General features: G+C 42.0%; 1 protein-coding gene across 1 annotated transcript in view; it reads left to right on the top strand.

Annotated features, from left to right (window-relative positions):
- The window catches only part of LOC138566787 (cytochrome P450 2F2-like), a 646,300-nt gene that overhangs the window by 287,038 nt on the left and 340,091 nt on the right, over positions 1 to 19,171 (top strand). The window contains exons 5-6 of the mRNA XM_069644441.1: positions 4,004 to 4,180; positions 6,177 to 6,318. Of these exons, the coding sequence (XP_069500542.1) occupies positions 4,004 to 4,180; positions 6,177 to 6,318 (319 nt within the window). The remainder of the gene's footprint in view (positions 1 to 4,003; positions 4,181 to 6,176; positions 6,319 to 19,171) is intronic.

Raw genomic sequence — 19,171 nt, 5'->3', positions numbered from 1 at the left:
CATACTAAATCTGGAAAGAGAAAGAGCCCAAAACAATGTATATAACAAAACTGGCTGAGCTGTGGATGTCAGCAGCTTAACTGAATTGGATTTAAAACCACTAAAATCGAAATGTTTAAATTAAATGAGTGACCTACTTTTCAGTGTCACATAGTTTGCAACTGTTAAATGTCATAGTTTTGAACTTAGAATCGGCATTCGAGCTGCATGTGTGAAAATTGTAAGTTTGATTTGAATGAAGAAAAACTGGGAACAAAAGTGACATTTAGCGGAAGCCTGGCTTAATGAAACTGGATTCTGCCTGACAACTACCCCCGACAGGAGAGGGAATTCAGCAGCTGTGTTCCCAGGCCTGGCTGCATCCTGCTGCCCCTGCCAAAAGGAGATGACACCTCTCTGATTGAATTAGGGGAGTGGCACCTGGGGACTACAGGAAACTAAACAAAGCACTGCCCCTGGCTCAGGCAAATGTTATATTGGGGGGGTCGTAAAATGGCTTCCTCTTGGGAGAAACTGGGAGGGGCAGTGCCTGTGAGAGCAAGCTGAGCTTGGGGGAAGTGGATAAACCATAAATTCCACCATGTGCTTTGGAAAACCACACCCCTTTGGGGCCAGAGCATGATTTTAAATAGATGGATAATTCATAGTGCAGACTTGTAAAAATTATATAAATAACATCATCATTCTTGTGATTTTTCTGTGCACATTTTAAGAGGTGTTAGGACCCTGTGGTATGTTCTTGGGGATAGTAGCGGAAAAAAAGGTTGTTACTCCAAATGTATGCATGTTAAAAATCTGACACTTTATCATCTGAAACCCATATCCCTGGTGCACATTTGTGTAAAATCTGGAAAGGTTTAGAGGTTGTTATCTGGATGAAAAGGGGAGAATTCTGTCATAAGTGGACACGACATCGTACAAAGACAGAGATCGGATGGTTTGGTGCTACAGAAAATATGTTAACTGGACCTATAATATTAGAAAAATGGTACATAGATAAATATGTATTTGGGTCAGAAATAGATTTGTGTGCAATTTGACAAGGGGAAGTTCCTCTGACCATAAAACCTACAGCATCACTCTGATACTCCATTTCCATCCCCCAATCAAGGGAGAGAGGAAAGCTTGGGCAATGATAAGTGAGAAGGGCAGGCTTAGCTAGGCCCAGGCACGCACCCATTTTCAAAACACATAAAAGGAACATTGAAACCCAGGTAGAGACATTCACTTTCCACTTTCTTGCGGGACGCTTTGCCGGGAGACTCCAGACTTCAAATCCAGAACTCCAGGGATCCAGAACTTTACTTCAGAACTTGTAGCAGAGAGGCTAACCCACAAGCTGAGTTCTCTTCAGCAGGCCTCAAAAATCATTTGCAAACTATTCAACCGCCGGGCTGTGCGGTTTGCTGCTTGCTAAGAATCCACTTGATCCAGACCCACAGAACCAGAAACCGCTGTATCCGGAACCGCTAGCAGAACCGATAATAGAACTGGAGACCCAGAGACCAGATCGCTGTGAAGAATCGCTAGCAGAAGTCCAGCCAATCCTGACCCGATCAGTGACGAAGTCGCATTCCTGTCCAAAATCTAGTGTGAGTACCCAGCTAGCACTGTGCCAAAACCAATCTCTTAGTTTAAAATAATCTAATCCAAACTATTTTAGCCTATTAGAACTGCCTCCTAGAATCGTGTCATTCTGTCATCTTTAAAACTGAAAACTGTCATCTGTCATTCTGAGCTTTAAAATTTCAAATCCGAAAAACTACCTTTAGCGAGTTTTAACTGTCATCTTAAAGCTAAGATTCTAAGCTTTCCAACGAGCCTAGAACCGACTTCCTTATAGTGCCTCCGTAATTGCGCTCGACGCACGCGACTAAATTGCCGCGATTTGACATTTTGCTTAATTTCAGCCACGTGTAAAAATATTTGTCCTTGCTTTCATTGCTGAAATTCGTTTGCAACCTGACAATCATTCATAGAGCATTGCTAAAGTGATCCTGAACTGATTCAAAGTATCTATCAACTACCCTGAACCCCTATAGGGAATTAAAAGCCTTTTTAGCATATTTTTCACTTAATTGCAACCACATCAAAGTATCTTGCCTGTGTTTAAAACTCCTACCTGTTTTCCTCTAAGCTTGCTAGGGGGGAACTGAATTATATTTGATTGCATTCCTGAGAACTGTGTGCTTTTCTCCCATCTCTTTACCTTGCATAGAGGGGGGGGGTGAATTGTCAAATAAAAGTGATTACATTGTCTTTTGTTGAAGTCATATCAAGTTTATTTTCTGTACTGCATTTTCATTCATCATTGCATTGTCCTTGAAGCCATAATAACATTCACAGCTGCTTCATCCTCTCTATATCACATCAAAAAGAGTGTACCACTGTAACATTATCCATTGTTGATCACTATCATCTTCACAAGTGTGCTATCAAACATTAATTTATTATAAAAGTGTGATATATATATATATATATATATATATATATATATATATATATATATATATATATATATATATATATATATATATATATATAGTTTAATTTTCAAATAAACCTTTTAATTTGCAAAACAAACCTACTTCTTGGCTCAGTGGGGTCAGGGGGATTCTAAGAGAGGGGTGTTATATAAGGGTTGTCATCCAGAGTAAACGAACTGGACATACAAATATATCAATAAGGGTTTCCCTCAGCATCCCAGACTAGGCATTGACTTAGCTGTAGTGTTGAATTGAATCCGCTTACAACTGCCTTAATTGTAATTAGCTTGTCTTCTCATTTCTCAGTCCAAACTAATGTCAACTCCTTCCCACCTCCTTTCACTTGTAACTTCTCTTTTATACACCTCAGTTCTTCTTGTGGGCATCCCTCTTTGCAGACTCCATTGTCTATTGCATAATGAGAGAAAAGACAAGGATAGAACTAGCTGTATATATGTGCATGATTTGTAGGAGGCTTTGAAAATATGGACGGTGCAAAGGGACACGATTGCTATTGTTTTTAATCTTCTTGTGTGTAATGGGATAGTTCGGTGACTGCCAATGGAAAATGACAATGAGGATAAAGATGATGTTGGCAAATGATAGAAATTATGTTCTGTTTCGAAAGTATTGAGTGATTGGAAGTGGATATGTATTGAGGATGTAAAAGCAGAAATACAGGAGAAGTGTGTCAGCATTAGTAGATAGGTACAGAAATAGGGAGGACTATTTAAGAACCAGCAATATGTTAGAGGGAACCATGGGAGGAGATAAGTACAATTGAGAGATCGTTTTGAAGCTGCACATGAGCAGGAACAGAGCAAATTCAATCTGGCAGGAGTCCCCTAAAGAAAGGGATGGGGGGAGGTATTTTGAAAGATGGGACAAAGGGGAATTATGGTAAGTTACGACTTGGGCCATTAAATGGCCTCAAATTGTGAAAAAGAGAGGGATGAGCAAGAGATAGTGATCCCATATGTCAAAAGCAGCTGTTAAGGTTCAGACGGATAAGGAAAGAAGAAGCATTGTGCTTCTATTGAGTAGGAGAAGACACCGCCCCACTTGGTGAAGGGACAAAACTCAAATAAACATGGCTAAGCAGGAAGTTGAAGTAGAAATAGGATGTCAGTTTGGATTTAACAAGATGACCTTCTGAAAGTTTGTAAAAGAAAGGGAGGAGAATTATAGGATAAAGTTTAAAGCACTAGAAGGATCCATGGAAGGTTTTTAAAAATTTGACCAAAACTGACGCCCGCCAAGAGCATTAGTCCTTGCAGTCTTTGCAGTTTTCCGTTAATTCAAATGGTATGTTAAGGATATATGGTATTTTTTTTTTTTTTTTTTATGTGGGCTTGTAAAAAATCTGCCCATTCCTCCTACATTTTTTCCTGTCCTCCAGTTGAAGGATATTGCCATTTTCTTGATGAACTAATTAAGAGTAGACATGGCACGCTGTTCAAAGACCGCACAAATACGATATTAATTTGCATTACTCTGTTTTTCTACCCTCTTTCCAGCTATACCACATGTTCCCCAATATCTTGGATTGTTTACCCGGGCCTCATGTGAAGATGTTCAAACATTTTCGGAGATTGGAACGCTATGTTAAGGAGAGAGCAAAGAAAAGTCAAGAGACGCTGGATCCAAAGTCCCCTAGACACTACATCGATAGCTTCCTCATCAAGCTGGAGCAGGTGCACATTATTTTAACAGTTAGGGTGGGTTGCTGAGGAGGGATTGAAAGGCTAATAGAGGTTGTTTGAATTGGGGCAATTTTTGTCACATTTGTAACCACCATGTCGTTGCACCCTATTTGGACAAGGGTAATAGTCAAAATATATTTCAAACTGTTTGACCGAATTTGATAGTGTCCTTTTCTGAGGGTACATGCTCTTATATTTCCATCGCTACACACATGTGAAGGAGCTTTCAGCAATTTTTAAACATGTAAAAATAGCATTTTTCCACATGTAAAACAAGCATGTTCAAAAGGAGGTAAACTATGATCTGTCAAGCTGAGAGACCTCATTGTTCTGAATATGGTCGCCTGTAAAATGTAGAGCCAATGAGAATGAGTGATAACATGAGACATTTATCTGGAGAATGATTGATATCATAGGGAAGTTTTTGGCAATGTGCAGCATATATTGTCAGACCATTGCAAGGTTAAGAACAATTAGCTATTCTATATGAGAGCGTTTCTGTGAGTGATTCTCTAAAAGGGTACTGTAGGGCTAAAGTGAAGAATTCTATTGGAGTGGAGCATATCATTTCAGAGCTCATCAACCCACAAAAGCTTTGCAATAAACACGTATGTGATCTAGGTATTGTGATGGTTTAGGTCAGTGTTGTGACCCTGCCCCTCAATTAAGTGTATATTTGTTTCCCTCGTGTACATTTGTAGTTAAATGTTGTGTTGCTGAATACAATGCTGAAATGGTTGCATGTACATGGTTAAAAGCAGGGAGGCCATCGAGAGACCCCATTGTCCTCACAAGTCAACCTCTTGACACAGGATATCGCTATGTCCCAATAGACTTGCTAGCAGTGATTATTGAGAAAGGATTTGTTCCATTCCAGAACTATAAGAAAATACACCCATCCAGTTGAGTGGCCTTTGCTTGTCAACTGTATACTAATCAATCAGGAGGTCCAACAAGATAGGGACCTCTAGTCAATTCTCAATTAGGCCAAAAATACGTATTGTGATTAAGTCAAACTCATATTTCTGAATCAGCCATGATGATAATGAAGTTTATTTTTAAAATATCCCCCAGATAATGGGTGTCATTGCCCTCCAATAACATTCTTGGTTATGCAAGTTTTGACTTATTTTTGTTGGTCAGAACTCTTGCTTTACTGAAGGTTCCTTGAGCAAGGAGTGGTAATTGTGTTTTTCTTGTATGCAAAGACTTTGCCCTGAAAGAGGGCAGCCATCATTTCACGGATTACTGTGACGTGTTCGGGTGATACTTTCGGACAGGAAGATGTGGAGCACCAGACCGGTTATGCTTGCTCCTATTTGCTTTCTATAGAACCTAAGTGCAGTCCATCAAGTGGGAAGAACTAATGATGAAGAGTGCAGTTTTCTTAGGAATTAGGACCATTGGAAGAACACATCAAATAATTGAACTTGTTTTCAAATTTGTGCCAAATCTCTGTCATATTTGAAAATAGGAATCACAGAGGCTCTGCACGAATTCAGGGGGTGTTCCTAATCCTGTAGTGGAATGATTTCTGTGCATCTTTAGCAGCCCAACTGAGGCATCTTCCATGGATTTTACATTCTGATTGGCCAGCTTTAGTCTTCGATGTGTGCAATTCCTATTTTAGAGAGGGAAAACACCTTTCAAGTTAAGTTACATACTTTGCTATCTGGCTTTCTTTGTTACATTTGTTTGTGGATTCAGTGTACCCATGATGCTGGAGTGGAGTGCTGCTAAATATTATTCAGGGTTTGCCCCTATTTGGAGTGAGTATCTGACGAAATATCTCATCTGCAGCTGAATTGCACCAATCTATCCACAGTGATGCCTGAATAGTATGTGATCATTTTCCATTTAAGTGATAAATGGTCAGGCAGAGTAGTGATCAGCGACCACTTGCTATTTGCAGAACTTTCGATTTTAGAAAGTGAAACAGAATCTTTTGCACTGTTCTCCTTTTAACACTGCATTCATACTTTTTCAGGAGAAATCTAATCCAGCGACTGTTTTCAATTGGGACACCATGGTAATGTCTGCACTCATGATTTACTTTGCTGGCATAGAATCCATCAGCACCACAATGAGGTTTGGATTGATACATCTGTTGAAAAACCCCAAGGTTCAAGGTAAGATTTGATAAGCAAGAATAAACCAAATGATGTGAAATCAGAGCGCAATACAGAAGCACTAAAGCCAAGGATTCACATTTGGTAGAACATACATATTTCTTGAGACATTTGAGCTATTAAAGGTGGACTGACTAGCGTTTGTCTGTCCCACAAACATGAATGATGTAGTTGCAAATGTCACAATGTCTACTGAGCGTCTCATAATCTGTTGCACAAGCAATGCATCTAGCATGAATGCCCCTTTTGTAGGATGGAGACACAAAGTAGCTGCACATCTTACAGGGTAAGGGAAATAATGAACAAGTGCTTTAGTATGTTATACACGTGTATATGGATTTACAGATTACTGCATCATGAGAGCAATGCTTAAAGAGATACTAACAATGTGTACAAGTCTGGCAGCCATTATTAATGAATCTGGATAACATTACCATCGCAACAACAAGGCTTTTAGCCAATAGTGCAATCTACACAATTTATGTCATGCCTTAGAGTGATTATAAGGAACACAGAACGTAAAATTGGAGTTGGCCTAATGTAGAAGAAAGACGGACGTATTGTACAGGAGACATGATAAATGGCACTAATATAGCTCCTAGAAGCTGTGAACAAGGGTCCATTCACTTATGTAGACCAATATGTGAATAGGAAGCTTTGTGGGAACCTTCGAATCATAGTTCTGGTGGGAAAGGTTTCTACAATCACTTTTACCCATGTGGCCTTTGTAATACGGGTTGACTCAGGAAAGGTAAATCGTCTGAACGAAGCTTCTGTACTAAAGAGTAATGAGCTATTTTCTCCAGAAGGTATGATGGAGACTGGAGTAAATAATGAGTGGCACAGTGATAGCTGCTGGATATTTTAAGTGGAGGGGCATACATATTGATTGCAGATAAGCCCTAGTGACTGAGCGTAGTGAGGGATCAAGAGACAATAAAGGAGGCTTTGGGGGTTCTCCCCCAAGATTTTAATTTTAAATAATGAGTTCAAATGGTGCATTTTATAGCACACCTTTTAGAAAAATTGTGTAAAAAGCCCAAAAGTTTGCAATTGGTTTTCCAGTGAGAAAATCCAATAGATGCAAGTCCCCAACAGTCCACAGGAGCATTTCTCCAACTATATTCATGATGCCTTTAACTACAATATGTACCAATATAAAACATGTTCACATTGCCTGTGCCCATACATTTCCATGCTGGCTGCACTAGAATACTCTAGTATTCCCATACAAGAACATACTCATTTTGCTTTACGCATAATGCCAGTATTGATACTATCAGAAAACCAGTCCATGCTTGTTCAGCCAATATATGGCAGTGTCCAAAAGTAAGAACATACTCCAGTTGGCTCTACTATTAAAAATGTATGCCACATTATGAAAACATGTCCAAACTCGCTGCACCAAAATGCCAGTCTAGCTACACTTACGCTTGCTTTACCAAAGATGCCCAATTCAAAATGTTATACTACAATAAGAAATGGCTAGACTGGCTGCATTAAAAATGCCAATCTAGCTACGTAATAACACTTGTCATGTTGCTTTATCATCCATGCCAAGTAAAACATGTAGAAAATACCATGCCTGCCACCCTGGTGCGCCGGAGCCTCACATTCAGACGTAATTACATTAATTATGAATGTGATTAGGTGTGAGATGAGAGGCGCTAGGGGATCAGGGAGCAGATGTGTGTGAGGCGCTGGGGCACCGGGGTAATTCCATGGCATTTTTCTTTGGGCATAGATGCCAATTAATAAATGTCAGTCCTTCCACCTATGCCCCCCGCTCTGCACATGCACAGATAATATTGTATGTGTGCATGCGAGACAAAGGGGGGCTTAGCGGTCAAGCATGAGATTGCATGTGAGATGCTAGACATCCCAGGGGATTGGGCTAGTCCTCTTTACTGGGCATACTCAGAAAAACAAAATGCCATGCCTGACCCCTGTACCTCAGCAAAATGTTTTTATACACTTATTTATTTATTTACTTATTTATAAAGTGCACAAAAACCCAGAAGCATCGAGGCGCTCTTACATGTACCATTTACATGTGGCCAGTTGGTGCTTGTGCAGACAGATTTACAGTTGCATTAAAAGTACAGGACAGACTTTGAGGATCAGTGGTGTGTTACAGGCAGACAGTGAATGATGGCAGATCAAGGGGGAGCTCACACAGTTAAGTAAATAGCCAGGTTTTGAGAGCTCTGTGTTGGGCCTGATACAATTAAAGTGATTGTGTGTATGCCAGGCGCTGGGGGCACAGGTGTCAGTCATGCTATTGTTTACAGAACATCTATCTTAGATGCCCAGTAAGAGAATGACATGCCTGCCCTCTGGATCCCCAGCTCCTCACACACGCACACATTCAATGTGATTATGTATGTATATAACAAGGGGGGTCCTGGGAGGCCCTCTGCCAGACACTAGTCCTGGTTACAAGAGCCTTACCCAGAGTCTTTAGCTCACTATCTTTTACAGAGGAGAAATACCCAAAACATATCAGTTTTTGTCATGCCATGGGGCAGTCCAGCACCAAACTGCTAGGCAATTCTCCTCTGAACATGAGTACCAACAGCAACCCCAGACACGTGTTTCGTTCTTGTTGGACCTCATTAGTAGGGTGGACCTGTGCCTCTCTAAGAATAGTGAGGAAGGGCTCCATGTCTGGATTCCCCCAGTATTTTAGGGTGAGACCCAAAGTTACTTAAAATGCAAATAACAAGGGGGGTCTTGGGTGGTGAGCCTAGAGACCCAAGTTTCTCCTGACTGATGATGCCCAACAAGGCTGAAACATGTCTGGGGATGCTTGTGGTCTCGTGCAGAAGGGATTTGACCTAGCAGTTCATGCTGGACTACCCCTTTGGGGGTGGGACCAATCCTGATTTGCATATGGTCTTTCCCCTTTTGTAATGGCTTGGCAGGTGAAGAACGATGGTCTGGAGGGTTGCCCAGAGCAATGCCAGAGGTTAAAATGTATTCTAAACCTTCCAGCCATCCCTTCTTTTGTTTTGCATTATGTAGATGTCCAGTAAAAAATACCATGCCTCTCCCCTGAGCCCCCCAGTTGCTCACACGCACACAATCAATGTGATTGTGTGTATCCGAGCTGCTGGGAAGCACAGGGGTCAGGTATGGTATGTTTTTACTGGACATCTATGAAAAATGGCCATAAAAGAAAAATGAGTTGCCTGCACCCTGGGTCCCCAGCTCCTCACACACATACACACACACAATGTAATTGTTGGAATGTAACGTGCTGAGAGGGACAGGGGGCAGGCATGATATTTTTTTACTGAACATCTATGATGTCCAGCAAATAAATACCATGCCTGACCTCTGTGCCCGCCAGCGCCTTGCATTCACACAATTTTGAATGCAAGGTGCTGGGGGCACAGCAGTCAGGCATGGTATTTTTTTACTGGACATCTATGATAGTTGTGCAGTTATAAATACCATCCCTGTCCCCTGGGCACCCCAGCGCCACAGAAGGGGTGTTGATTTTGGCCAGTGGTGTGGCGAGGCTGTGCACAACAATGGTATTTTTAAAATGCTGTTGTTATACAAACTTCCTCACCCCCACTCTCACAAATCTGCTCCCGGGCCCAGCACAAACACACATACACACACTACACAACATTCATTTCACTCGCAGCATGCACTGACACAAGCACCCATCATCCTTTCATTGATAACATATACATGCATCCATACACATATTTAAATAATTAACATAAACGTACCTTCTGCCCGGTAGGTTCTAAAGTTTGTTTCCTGTCAGCGCACCAGCTCCCTCATATCTTGAACAGGAGCCAGCTCCCTGACTCCTGCCCATGCGCGCAGGAGCCGGAGCGTTGGTTATGAAGCACCCCTCAATATCTGTATGTGCAGGAGTGCCCTCTGGCATACACAGAAATGCCGTACCTCAGCCACCATTTCCAATGAACTATGCAAGGATAGGGAAGCAAAACTCCCCCCAGCCTTGCAAGGCTCATTGAGCATGCGCAGCTGGAGAAGAGAACGGTCAAAGGGAAACCACATTTCCCTTTGACAGTTCAGCCAGCCCAGGAGCACTCCCTCAGATGCAAAAAACAGCTGTGGGAGCGTTAAGTGTTTATACTGGTCCGGCTCCTCGGTTCCTCCATAATGTGCTAAGGGGCTGGTGGGTCAGCGCCCCCTTGATCATTATGGACGAGCCTCCCCTGGAGTGGCTCTAAACAAATGGAAATTGATACAGGCAGACATGGGAGTAAGGGTAGGATTTTCCTCAAATATGAAGAATGCCCACTTTTCTTGGCACCCCCGAATTACTTTATCACTGCATTCTGATCTAACTGCAGCTAATGTTAGAGCCCAATTGAGGCTTCTGTATGCATGCTGTTACAGTAATTCAACTGTGATTTGGTCACTGGATCATCCGCCGGCCATGCTGGAGTGCAGATTCATGTTGCTATGGTGTGGTATGATAAATATGTGCTATGTTATATGGTATGGTATGTACGTATGGGATGGGATGATGTGGTGAAGGACAGAGCTATAAGAATGTTTGTTATGGATTGCACTCGCAAAATAATAATGTGCTTTTAAATTGGTACAAGCTCATTGGGTAGATTTTGAAAGCTTATTTTTCTGCATCTGGCTATACGTTTACATCCCATGTATCTGTCTATGTATGCTGTACTTTCCTTGTTTGTCAGGGTATATTGTATCATTTGGAAAAATATGAGGGCACCGTGTTGGCCTTAATTTGAAAGTGAGAAAGTTGTTGTGACACTGTTACTGCTTTTGAGATGGCAAAGCTTAAGACATTTTCAAATGTTTGGGCTCCACAAATACCTACAAGGGCGTATATTGCAGTCCGCTTGTGACATCAATATCCGTATATAATAGAAAATGTCATCTCTTTTCAATTATAATAATTTATGATACTTGGTTGTGGCATCACAGTGCCTTGTACCAGAGCTAGCACATGTTATGATGCGCTACGTTCACAGCAGAATTCATCTTGGTACACAAACACTAAATTGAAGGCATGAATAACTTTTCAGATTATTTTCTTACGAATTTACTTTCCCTGGCAATACTCAGTAATTATTTGATAAGGAGACCTGTATGATAATTGTTTAATATGGCTATCAGTGCTGCGTGGGGGGGGGTGGTGTACAAGGCCAGTAATGACCTGCAGTTCTAGCCTCAGCGAGGGCTTGGGTCCATTGCACCCCAGGGTTCCATCCGGACTGCGAATAGTCTTTTTTGTTTTCATGGGAGACAGGCTCTTTTCTATTAGAAACAACGCCAGGACCGGGGCACAAAGGGGTGGGGGAAGGGTGTAGGATGGCTTGGGGTTTGGGGCTAAAGGTGTTGGGAGGCAACAGGGCTGACTATTGCCCCAACACATACAAGTTGGTGCACCAGGGTAAGAGCTTCGGGTGGATGGAGAAATGTTGTGTACTCTTGCCAGCATTTGCAGCCACCTGATTGGATTATAGCTGTTCCCAAGTTCACATGTGTGCATCTCTGTGAATCATTAAAGGAGAACAGGATTCTATCTGCACTTTACAACTTGCTATAAAATTACAGATGTGCACTTTATGATTAAGGAAGTATTCCACCCCAAATTTCTGCATGCAGTAATTATTGAGGCTCCCCACCATATTACGGGTTTACAATCACTTGTGTTAATAACCCTTCTGTCCTTTAATAATTAAGACGGCATGAATGTGGCAATCTGAAACGACCACATTATCACTTCCTCTGGTGACACCCTGCATCTTTGTATCCCTTAAGTTGAAGGGATGTGCCAGCACGTCACTGTGCTTAAAAGACAAAGGGCTGAATTGCACCTTTGGCAGTGCTGTAAAATTGTTGCAGTAATTCTGTTACAGACTCTTTTTTTTGATGGTAATGGAATTAACACCATCTTTACCACACTACTGAATTCTAAGTTTGACATTGAAGTGGAGGATTTACCTCTAGCATCATGCTGGGGGTAAATTCTCCACTTTAAGGTAAAAAATAAGCTCACTGGAATTACCACTGTGGAATTACAGCTCTTGGAAATTCCAGCAAAATCCCAACAGAGTTGTATAGACCCCAACAATGGAGTTGTACACCTTCCTTCCACCACTCATCACTCAGTGGTAAGTCCACAGCATCGAATGGCAGTAACAGTAAAGGTGTTAGGTGGTAATTCAGTGAATTTATGGAAGAATTACCACCAGACTCATAATGAGACCTGTTAGGAAAATATTCCTTTACAGCAACTTTCCCTCCATTTTGTATGGACCCCCATACTTTTTGCTTTAGTTCTTTTACCTGGCTTCACTTTTTACAGAGAACTGAAGCGTTCAGCTCCATTTCCCTGGCATTTTGCTCATTTGTCATGGGGAAACTGATCAGTACTTCAGACCATCAGTACTGGGAAACTAATTAGGGCCTCATTGTAATAAAGTGCCAGAATGTATGTATGCCAGAAATCTACAGCACTGGCGCAGTACAAGTATGTTGGTGGGGGTAACCAGATTAACACCCAGCCAAGTGCTGGAGGTAACTCAGGCCCCCACTGGCATAAAACAGCTGGTATTTTCGGAACCAGTATTGCTGCTGCCGAAAATAACAGCAAATCCCTGTTGCAGTCTTATAAGACTACATGGAAAGTAGATTTACTGCCCTTTCTGCCACCTGTAATATCCCAGTAAAACCCGGGCATCAGGAGGCGGAAACGATAGGTATGTTTGCCGGTATCCTGGCAGAATTTCTGCCAGGAAACTGGCAAACCTATAATGAGGCCCCATCCCTTTTGTCATTTTACTTTTTACCTATGTGGGTAACTTTTTAACAATGCACACTGCATCATACAATGCAGTGCAGTGGGGATACTTTTGTATCACATGAATCTTTTACACTGGATTTCTAGTTATTTTCATATTTAACTTAGGACTAGCTGGTGGCAGCAATTACATATTTATGATATTTGCAGTATTTTTAATGTGCACATTTATGTTTACTGCACCTGGCTACTAAACGTGGCTGGTGCCCTAAAATGGCCATGCCGCAAGATGTTCGGCTTTTCCTTTGCCATAACATTTCTGGCCTTCTTCCTTCTTTGTCAGGTCAGGAAATCCCTAAAATTGTCATGCATTTGACCGGGAAAGCTGCTGTTTTCATAGGCTAGTGCATTCCATTTGGGTGTGTACCCAGGAAGTGGGTGGTACTGTCTGGTCCCATTCCACAACCATGGTGCCTGTAACTCTGGAGTACATGCATGAGTGAAATCCACGGTGGTCCCTGATTGGACCACTGCTGGCTGAGTGAGTGGTGCAGATCCTTATCATTGATGGGCTGGGTTTTACCATGAGCTTGGATTTGGGATAAGGTGAGGACTCCTGCAGCCATTCCAGCAGATCAGCATTAGAGCCAAGTATCCAGTGTAGCCAGGCAGCCAACTGAAGATCCATGGATGACTCCTGAAGAGGCCAGGCAACCTTTTCAGCAATTGCCCCAGTGAAGCCCTGAAGGACTAGCTGATCTGAGACGACCCTCTGCAGTTATTTGACCATTGAACTGGTGGCACAAACCAGTATCAGTGTCTTCTTGCCCTCATGCAGTCCTGAGCCCTCCTAATAGTGCCTAGACCACCCGGTGGACCAACCATCTCTGAATTGGGCTACCGTGCCAGAAAGGTTGCCATTCCTTGTTTCCGCCAGGTACTACGATAATTGACATCTTGTGCCAACAAGCTGCCTTCGTGCAAGGCCTTCTTTGACTGCAACTGGAGAGATGTGTGCTGTAGTCTGTGTGTGCTGACTGTTGATGGAACCAGCTTTCCACTGTCTGGTAAAGTGTCCTGAAGAGGTCTGTATCAGTGCCTGGTACGTTTCTTCATCGCAAAGGGTAGCACTCAGCTCCTGGACCTGACCGGAATCCATTCTACACCCACATTTCTTGGGCATCTTATAATGGAGCCAACAGTGGGAAAACCTGCCTCTGGCGACTTCCAGTCGACTTGCCCGGCCACATGGGAAATTTGTAATCCGGGGGGTGAGTACTCACAATACTTCCAGCTGCCATTGTCTCCCCTATAATAAACCCTAGAATAAACGTTGGTTTATTCCATTGCATCACTTTTTAAATGTTTGTTCTGAATGCTGTTTTAATGGATCAGAAAATAGTCTTACTTGTAAAATTGTTTGTAACATTTTTCCCCACCACACGAACCTGGTATTGGAGGGTTGTTGGAGTCACTGTCAATGCAAAGGAGAGTTAGACAGGGTTCTGTGCTGGCTCCAGTGCTTTATTTACCTAAATCTTTCGTATCTAGGGTACTGGCTGATTGTGGAGGGTGCTTTACCACCTAAACTGGACTCACAGTCGTTCCTGTCCCTCTTATATGCTTATAATATGGTTATACTTGATCAGATACCCATTGACCTGCAGCAATACTTGAACAATTTGACCCACTTTCTGAAAAAGTCAGATATTAAATGAACAGGATAATGTAACACATACTCCAGAGGATCCTATGATGAAGGTGGCAGGCCTAAGCATTAATGCCATTCAGGGCTGAAAGAACAAGGGCGTGATTGATGTATGAAAATATGAGAGCGGCATAAATGCATCAATCTTCCTAAGGAGAGACAAGGACAAACAGGATTGGGAAAAACAAGAACTCTATAACTTAAAATGTAAATTAGAATCCAGAACAAATCTAAGAGACTCCACAGAGTATGCCACAGGAGGGGTGATTCCAAGGAGAGATCTGTAAGCAACTCTTAAATAAGCATGGAGAAAAAGGAAGAAGTTACTAATGGTCATTTTACCACAAAGCTTCACTAAAAATTATGGACTGATCATGTTTTGCAGTCTAGAGGAATTCTTTTACCAATACCAAAATAAAACACAAGGAAAAAATAAACTTACATTTCTGTTCCAAAAAGCTTGCAGAGATCCTAGACAACAATCATCAGCATGTATCAAGAAAGAAAAATTCAATATATAGCTGGCTAGCGACCCAGTAGTTATGGGGATAGCACAATAGGGAGAGCACTTTTTGGGCAGTTTATAACTTTGTCCCCCTGGACGAATCCTCACGAAACTTTGCAAATAAGGTATGTGGCCCTGTCAGATTGTTCTGCGAAGTTTGGTGAGGTTCCGTCTGGGGGGGGGGGCAAAGTTATAGGGGGGTCCCAAAATATGTAGTTTTTCCCATAGACTCAATGGAAACAAAGTTTTGCTCACACCTACAGCCCAAACTGCTGGACGGATTTTCAACAAGTTTATGGCAGGAGTGGTAGATTGGTCCCGAAAGTGTACTTTTGTAAATTTGGTGTAAATCCGCCCAGTAGTTATTTTTAAAACGACCAAAAAACTAGTGATATCTGGGATTGGTCTCTCGACTCACTTCTCTGTTCGGTCCATGGACTGGCTTCTGATTGGTCCAGCAGGCAGCGCCATGTCCACGGACATCGTACGCGCCCGCTGATTGGATGTTGAAAAGCGTGAAGTGCGTCCGATTTTTCGAAATGCCCGCCATGTTGAATTCTCACATAGCGCCCATTGTTCACGAACATCGCTGTAAAAACATATTAAAAAACACTACATTGCACTTGTTAAACTTATCAAACAATATCTGGGGAGGTGAGGGTTGATGTGGATGGGATATAGCCATAAAAAGCCAAAAAGAGGTGTTTTTATTTTCTGATGTCCGCAAACAGTCCGGGGGAGTCCTGTGATGTCTGCGAACATCTTAGATGTTCGGGGGCATCTATGCTTATTTGTGCATTACTGGGTTGGTGGAATGCAGTTTTTGGATGGCTTTTAACTTTTGTGCCTAGACCTGGATCTGAATGGTTCCGGATAGCGTGGTGCTATTTTGTCAAGAGGGAATAAAATTAGAGTATTGTAAAGGCTTATACATGTGATGCCATTCGACAAATCTGCAAATAAGTATGCATAACCATTTTAGATTTAGATATAAATGTTCTTCCAACGTTTGGTGGGATTTTGTCAAGAGGGGGCAAAATTAGAGGAGGTCCCAAAATATTGTAAAGGCTTATAAATGTGGTTCTGTTTGATGAATCGGTACAAAAGATTGCAAAAAGATTTTAGATCTAAATATATATGTTGTTTACAAAGTTTGGTGCGATTTTGTCAAGAGTGGGCTAAACAAGATGGGGTCTCAGCATTTTTAGATGGCTTATAACTTTGTTGCCGTTTGATGAATGTGGACAAAACTTTTAAGAAAGATTATAGACACAACCTTGAATGTTTGTGCAAAGTCTAAATAGATTTTGTCAAGTGGGAATTAAGTTATATGACTATTGTATGTACGTACATTTTGACACCTTTGAAAAAATAAAACATGTGCGGAGTTCCAGCAAACTTGTGTAAGGGGCATTGGCAAGGATATGAAAGCAGGGTTTTGCAAAAGTGTCAGTGTTTTATTTTTTGACACGTGTCATAATGTAGGTACAAAAAATAGTGCTATGCCTTCGGTGACTGAGGTCATGGGCAGTGGCTAGATTGTTTGGGTCATGGCATAAGGTCATGACCCAGACAATCTGGCTACTGGCCATGACCACGAGGAATGACCAATGGGGTTAAAGTGGGCATGTCCACCAGGGACTCGCTACGTTGTAAAGTTTTTTGAAACTGGGATAGGTTTGAAAGGGAACAAAAGTGTGCTTGTGGGTACAGGATGAAGTGTTGGATGGGATTGCAGCAAATTTACACAAGTAGAGTCAGCAAGTACTGGAAAGCATGGTTTGGCAAATATGTTCTGTGTTTTTTTTTTAAGTATAAATTGTAAGTACACAACACAGTGATGTAACTTTGGTGTCTGGGCAATGGGCCTGGCCGTAAGCAAGGATACATGTGTACTGTAATTTGCTTATTAGGGTATGCAGCATGACCAAAGCGGTAGGTTTGAATGGGAAAATATTCTTGCAGCATGAATTGATAGACTAGATTACAACAAACTTGCACGACCAACATTAGCAAAGACCCGCAGGCCGGTTTTTGATAATTTGTCTTGTGTTTTATTTTTCCAAAGTGTAAGAATGTAAGTAGACAAGCTAGTGATATACACTTGGTGTCTGGGTATTGGACCTGTCCCTAGGCAAACGCAAATGTGTATTTTGATTTGCTCATTGGGGAATGTGGCGTGGCCTGTACAGTGCATATGTGCATTTATAGGAGCATTGTGTACAAAATGTTCGGATAAGTACGGGAAATGTAGAAGGAGAAGATTTGTAAAGGATTGTTAAGTGTCGTTTGGTGTGTGGATGCCCAATATGGTCATAGGATTCTCTCTTCACCTTCTGCAGGCAGCCATGGAAAGGGAAGAGGGGCTCTGAATGGAGCCTTGCCTTCCCTTTCCATGATGGCCATACTGGAAAAGGATTTTCCTTCCTACAGCGGGATGCTTTGCACGTCCCGGCTTAGGAAGAAGACTCCTTCTTTTTTTAGCACCCCGGGCTCACGCTTTGGCAACCCAGGGTTCTAATGGCTTTCATCCACCATTGTAGTGGCTGGAATGATCGATAATTATCAGGAGCCCTCATTATCCTCCCTCACTTCACTTGGGCCAATAACTTGAGCTGCCAAAAAAAGATAATGGAAATGTTGGAAAATCGTATTGAGTCTATGTACTTTACTGAGAAATGTAAAGTAGATGGAGTCTATAAGATTATTTTTTTAGTTCTGTTTTTTAACTGTGAAAAGGTGGTTGCTAAAGGAACCATTTTTTGTTGTTGTTTTTGAATTCATTTATTTATTTTGCAGGAGAGGTTAGAAGGTAAGGTGAGGAGGGAAACGAGGGAAGAGGCACCAAGCACTAATATGGAGGGGCAGGTAGACAGGGGAGGATGTTGCACGAGTGTTACATCTAATGTAGGGGCAGTGTTTCTCATGCTCCTTCATATCAACTTCAAAAGCACTTTGAAAGTGTTCACCCTGCAGAGTGGTGTGTTGCAGTACATACATGGGACTGTTGTCTTTGAAAGATATGGATTAACAGCCTCCTTTTTTGCTTGCAAGGTAGCTGGTGGGATTTTGTGTCCCACAGAAGTAGGCTGTGTGGTTACAGTATTGGTTGAGGAAGATGAGGTGGAGGAAGACAGCCTACTACTTGCTAAGAAAGGATCAACCTTTCTGAAAGCATTGAGGTGGTTGGATTTGGTGTGGCGGCGCATGGAGGTGGTCCCATAGGAGCAATGTCCAGGTAGACTGCAACTGAGTACAATGTTGCCATCAGTGTATTTCACTTTGGTAGCTTTAGCCTTTGGTACATTCCCAACTGTGGTAAAGAACTGCCACAACCATGATTCTCTCTGGGTGCTAGAGGTATGCACATATTCTACCTCATCTTCTTGGTCCTCTTCATTGCCTTTGGAAGTACTGTACTTTTTTTGTTGTGTGCGTCCTCCACCTGGTGGTGGTGGTGATGGTGGCTCTTGGGGTAGAGGGATGGCAATAACTGATGCCATTTTTAAGATAAATAGCACTTTTGCTAATATTCTTCCAAGTATGTGTTCTGTGCTAGATTGTTAATGGATTGTGAGTAAGGATAGGTGTGCGAGCTGTGCAAGGTTACATTTTAAACTTGAAAGTTGCTAGATCATCAGAAAATGCAGTCCCAAACTGTTCGTGAAGCATGGACCCGACAGCGAAGTGTGGGCGGGTTTGCAAACGGTTCATCATGCCTTCTGTGACGCTGCCCGAAAAAGTCTGCGATGACGTCAGACATTTGTGGACGTCAACGCACGCAAAAACAGTGGAAAAAGTTGTCAACAGTCTATAAAAGTGTTAAAAATGATGCTAAAAGTTGGGAAATGGCAGAGTTTTAAGGTGAAAC

Source organism: Ambystoma mexicanum, chromosome 2p (assembly GCF_040938575.1).
Source record: "Ambystoma mexicanum isolate Mex_15411 chromosome 2p, UKY_AmexF1_1, whole genome shotgun sequence".
Lineage (NCBI taxonomy): Eukaryota > Metazoa > Chordata > Amphibia > Caudata > Ambystomatidae > Ambystoma > Ambystoma mexicanum.
Note: the sequence above shows the minus strand (reverse complement) of the source record. Positions and strands in the feature narration are given on the sequence as shown.